General features: G+C 42.9%; 1 protein-coding gene across 1 annotated transcript; it reads right to left on the bottom strand.

Moving 5' to 3' along the window:
* On the bottom strand, positions 1-4203 carry LOC123078494 (protein SYS1 homolog). The gene is made up of 3 exons (XM_044501025.1): positions 3791-4203; positions 2256-2479; positions 1-408 (listed from the first exon to the last, which is right to left on the bottom strand). Exons 1-3 carry the CDS (start codon positions 4012-4014, stop codon positions 401-403), a joined length of 456 nt encoding a protein of 151 aa, XP_044356960.1. The 5' UTR covers positions 4015-4203; the 3' UTR covers positions 1-400.
* Positions 4204-5626: the final 1423 nt, after the last annotated feature.

The following is a 5626-nucleotide window of genomic DNA, read 5'->3' as shown; positions in this document are numbered from 1 at the left end:
GAATCAAAATGTGCGATAAAATTCGCATTATCAATCTCGCTAAAGAGCAATTTCAAGGTATTGTTATCTAGTCATACAAATTGTGAAGCAGAAACCTTTTTTCTATCACCATCCGTAAGAGAGGAAGACTTGATACATGCCACAAAAAATGAGCTGCCATCCCATTCCAATGATGGTAGTTCAGAAGCCTCGCTTGCAATGCCATTACCTATGGTGGTTCTACTGAGAGCTCATGCATTACAATAGCAAATATATTTGCAGGATTCAACAGTATTGGTTGTAAATCACAGAAGAAAGCATGCATCGCAGGTCTCTTGTATTCCTAAGGACAGATATTAACAAGCATCTCCTGGGGGGTAACAACAGTTGGAAACCACCTATACTCCTTTAGCCTCTGAGATTAAACACCTGAAGGAAGGATGAAATAATTAGAAGGCTACTGAGTTGTGACTGGAGAAGATAGAATTCAACAGAGGTAAACAGGGGGGAGTAACAGTGCACATTACTGAGTTCAGTGGTGCCAAGTAAGAAAAGTTCGTTACTACTTAAGTTCTCAATGTCATTGTTCTCTTGTTCAAGAATCTAAACAGAGCTGACACCTTATTTATGATAATATTTGTCAAACAACACAGAAGACACTATATCTTTTCACTCAAGGAAGTCAGTCATGCTGAAAAGGCTGGAAAACAATTAGATAAGCCAGGTCAAATAAAAAGTTTATCTTACGTGGTCACATGTTCCTATACTATTTCAAATCATGAAAATGCTATGAACCAGCAGTGCATGCTTTTTGTTTCCAATGGTTTTTGGTCTGGAAGCTTATGCACCCTAAACAGAGCTGAACTTGAACGGCCAGCAAGTCAGTTTATTACACCATGAAAAACTAATTTTGAGCTCTCGAAATTTTCTGATTCTACATGCTGAGAAGTGAGAACAACTACATAGGTTTCGAGTACTCAGTGGGTCCAGCCCAACTTAGAGTTCTACCAGGTTTTCTGTTAGTCAAACATTATTGGTGCTCATTTGGCAAGATTTTAGTCAATCACTCGATCTATAGACAGGACTCGCTAGAAGCCTAATGCTCACTCATTTGGATCATATCATCAGCTGGACTAATAATGCAGTTTGGTCTGAACTTACGCTAGGCCATGTGGTTTTCAACTTCTGTGTGTAAGAAACATTCTATGACAACAGCAGTTAAACTCACTAACACTACACTTTATAAGAAAGATGTGGATCATACAGTTCAGCTAGACATGTTAGTAGAAGGAAGCAGCGGCCTGTCAACATTTTAACGCTGCTAGATCATGATTAGATGCCTGAACTGAATTAGCATGATGCTGTAACCAGAGACTGGATAAGAACTTGGTCCAAGTTGCAGTAATCATTCTTCTAATTTTGCAAAGATTAAAATTCTGATGCATATCTATGCTCCAAACTAAGTTTACCATCTGCTCAGTCTGCATTGGGAAACATGATTTTTTTGTAACTGGAACTAACATTAAATTTAGCCGTATTTGCATAATTAGTTTTATTTCTTTCATTTGTTTGCATACAGTTTGCTCAATATACAATTGCTTTCTTTCATCTTCTTTTAGTTAGCACCAATTGGCTTCGAGTTCAAAAAAATTAGTTAGAACCAATTGCTTTCTTTCATTTTATTTTAGTTAGCACCAATTCGCTTCAAGTTCAAAAAAATTAGCCACGTCAAGGGTAAGAGCTGTGACGCTCAAGCCCTGTCTAAAAGTAAACCATGACTTGCCGAAGAAATTAGCCAAACAAAAAGGCACATTCCCGTGTCTATATGTGCTCAAACTTACTACAATCCTTATCAGCAGACAGCATAAGAACAGCAGAAAACTTTCAAAATATGGGAATCTGTGATGGCACAATATCTCAGTTGGTACTAATTATAGTGAGCTTCAAGCCTAAAAAGGAATTAAGGACCACCAAAACTCATAGTCACATATGGACACAGGTAGGTGCCAAGTGGCAATAAAAGATTTAGGATATTACAAAATCGCCAACTAATCCAAACAATATAATGTGCCATCCACTGCTTCAAAGTTCATTAGCAGCATGTATTAACAACTTAGTCACTCTAATATTCGAGCTTAAATGAGACTCTTGGGTAAGCATACTGTAAGAGGGCTACATAGATAAGCAACAAAATGTACAGGACTCCTTATTTAAAAAGAGAACAATCATCTAAGGAAAATGAAAAAAGACAAAATCATTAGGACAGAGTTGCTTACTTGCACGAAGCCTTACTGGAATATCTTTTAGCTCTCGCCTGATGCATAGGTATTCACCGAGGAGGGACATGATTGCCAAACCAACAATATTAACCACCCACCATGTACCTGAAGCTGGCCATCCACCATAAATAATGCAAATGAACAAATGGATGATGTAGAGGGTAGCTGCAAAGTCCAGGCACTTCTTGGCTCTCTCAATCACATAAAACATGAATCCAGCACTGCCCAAGGAAAGCATGGAAGCAAAGTTAAAACCGAACCATTTCTTGCAGAAAACATAGAAGGAACAGTTAGATAACTGAAAAGGCTAAAGCAACATCAATCAAGCCCATTCTCTTCGTAGGTAAACAAAGACCAAGTTCTTAGTGAAGGCTTATCAAGTTATCATCGGTAGCATGGTTTTGGTTCTGTAGTTATTGTTGACAAGTATAGTGTGGAAACTGAAGTCTAATCCTGAATGCTAGACGCTAACCTACTACGATGTAGGGCATTGCGCCTATTTAGATGGTTGCTTGAGAATTGGTGTTGTGGTGTTGTTGTGTTTGCTACTACCATGTTTACTCGGTTGTTTCGGTGGTTGGCATTATCTATAAAGTGGGGCGAAAGCCCTTTTCAGTCGAAGGTTTAGCCTAAGTACAAGGATATAAAATACAGGAAAACACAGTACGTGTTAGCAGAAAATTTTCATTTCCAAAAGGCTTGAAGCAGCAAAACCTGATTCCTATATGTTATTTCTGAAGTTCAGATACTTTAGCAAGTGCTTTCCTCGCACTGCCCACAAATGATATGTGAATGGGGTGGATTAATTCCCTTATCCGTCTGTTATTAGAATATCTGGCTCCAGAATATTTTCTAGAGATCAAACTCTTCTTGATTGATTTGGAAAATGAGGATGGAAAGTGCTGACGATATCTTTCTGAATTACAACTGGAATTCCATAAAATAATTTACTGGCCTATCTACTGATGAGATGGTCTTCCTTCCAGGCATAATTGGGCGCCTACACCCATGCAACATATGGCAACAAGAACAAGGTTTCCATAGCAGCCATCAATGACAGTCTACTAAAAATCTTCTGATGTATCAACTGGGAAGCCGATATCACAATGCATCTATGTTACATGGCAGATTTGGCGTTATATTTCAGATACTTCACAGCCCTAGCAAGTACAAGTATACGACCAGACCCCTCTCTAGGCTTAATACATACCAACAAACTCGAGAAGCTTAACTACTGGTTGAAGAAATGGCTGTTACATTCCGCAAATTTAGAAAAAGATGTGGTAAACTACACGCTGCTGACAGGCAATTTACAGTCGATGCTTTTGGAACTCGAAGCAATTAGCACCTGCAGTCATAACCAGAAGCAATTACCACCAAGTGCAGGGGTCCAGTCGACCTATTCCGCGTCTTGATTCCTACAGAGGAACCCCGCACTGCTAAATGTTGCACAGGTAGAAGCAGGTCGTAGCTTGAGGAACAAATGGCTGGCGTGCCGGCGGGAATGGGAATGAGCAGTGCTGTTACCGTACCCCGCGATGGCGGCGAGGAGGAAGGAGGCGATGGCGCACCAGCCGGTGGTTGTGCGCGGGGTGAGGGTGGCGAAGTCAAAGAGGTAGAGGAGCGTGAGGCGCGGGACGCGGGTGCCGACGAGGAGCGCCATGAAGAGGCCGAGCCCGAGGTAGTAGAGGCACTGCAGGCAGACGATCTGCGCCACGATCAGCCACGGATCCCACACCATCGCCCCATAGAACATCTTCGCCTCCAATCCCCGCCCTCCGCCTCCGCCGTCGCCGCCGCCGCCGCAGACGAGATCTGAGGTCGCCGGGGAGGCGGGCGAGGAGCGGTGGTTGGGTTTGGGGATTCGGCGGGATCTCTCTCTCGCGGCCGGGCTGGATGTTAGGTTGCTTCTCTCTGCTGCTGGAACAGGCGGAATATGCTCTGTTTCCTTGTGTTTTCTTGGCTGCAAATTTCGGGACTGTCTCTCTCTCTCTCTCTGGAGCGTGGGTCCAGGCGGTCCGACGTGGACGGTTTCTTATCCTCCAAGTTACTTTTATAAGATGAGATCGGTTAATGCAGCAGCTGTGCTCATGACGGTACAAACCCAAACGCTCATACATACACGCATATACTCACCCCTATGAATGCACACACGCACACTCTATCCCTATGAGCATCTTCAAGAGACTGAGCTAACATATCATCTTGAGATTTACGAAGTTACCGTAGGCGCCTCGTCGTCGAAGGGAACGTCTCCTCCCACTGAAAGCACATCGCCGAAAATCCTGAAATAAATCTAGGAATAATGCGAGCACCAGGAATTGAACCCTGATGGACTGGGGATGTCACTGTCTCTCTAACCATTCAACCACAGGTTGGTTTGCTTTTTTCTTTATTTGAAAAGTTAGCACTTATAATACTAATATAAGTTATTTATTTGTTTCATCTAAAAACACATAACTTGATTTTTTTCTTGTAACGGTTTAAGTTTCGGAGGTGGGGGTTCTTCATCTCCCTTCTTTTCAGGCACCTCGAATGTCTCGTTAACTGTTTCGCTCTTAAATGGGTGCCTCATTGAGATGTTGATCGGTTTTCATCTTACTAGGTTCTTCAGGGCTTTGTTTATATTCGGTGAGGCTTCTTACGAATTCATCTTTCGCCGTCATGAAGCAATTAGTGTCGAGTTGTTATTGTTCTATCCTCACTGCCATCATACTCACCTAATTGTGGATGATTGTTGAATCTGAAGAAGTGAAATTCCTTGTTCTCTTTCTCAAAACCAAGAGAAACCACCTCTCTTTTACAATTAATTTTGGCCCCTAAAATGTTCAAGAAAGGCCTTCCAAATATATTTGAAGAAAGATCATCTTCAGAAATTTCTATGACAACAAAATCAACAGGGTAAGTGAAAGTACCAAGGAAAACATAACACCAAACAAAATACCATAAGGTTTTCTAAATGTACCATCTATAAGCCTAATGTCCATGTCGGTGGTTTGGATCTCACAAAAAAGATTTCACCACGTATCTTAACCTAAAGAGTATGAGAGCAACTCCAAAGTGCCGACCTATTTTGTTCGCGCGTGTCCGTTTGGGTCACCGCGGACAGAAAAGTTGGCCCAACGCACCAACCCAAACGGACGCGCGTCCGCTTTTCATCCGTCTGCCGACCCATTCCTGACCCAAATTTGAGTCTCATTTGCGTCGGCGCTGGTAGAAACGGACGCGCGGGGCGCTCGCCTACTCCCCCCATGGCCCGCCAGTCGGTGGCATAGCGACCACCATTTCCCACCACTTTCCCAAAACCCTCCCGCCCGCTCGCGCTCCCGGCAATGGACGACGTGCCGACCCTCGATGCCGCCACTAGC

The sequence above is a fragment of the Triticum aestivum genome, chromosome 3D, assembly GCF_018294505.1.
Source record: "Triticum aestivum cultivar Chinese Spring chromosome 3D, IWGSC CS RefSeq v2.1, whole genome shotgun sequence".
Taxonomy (NCBI): domain Eukaryota; kingdom Viridiplantae; phylum Streptophyta; class Magnoliopsida; order Poales; family Poaceae; genus Triticum; species Triticum aestivum.
This window is presented reverse-complemented; position numbering and strand designations above follow the sequence as displayed.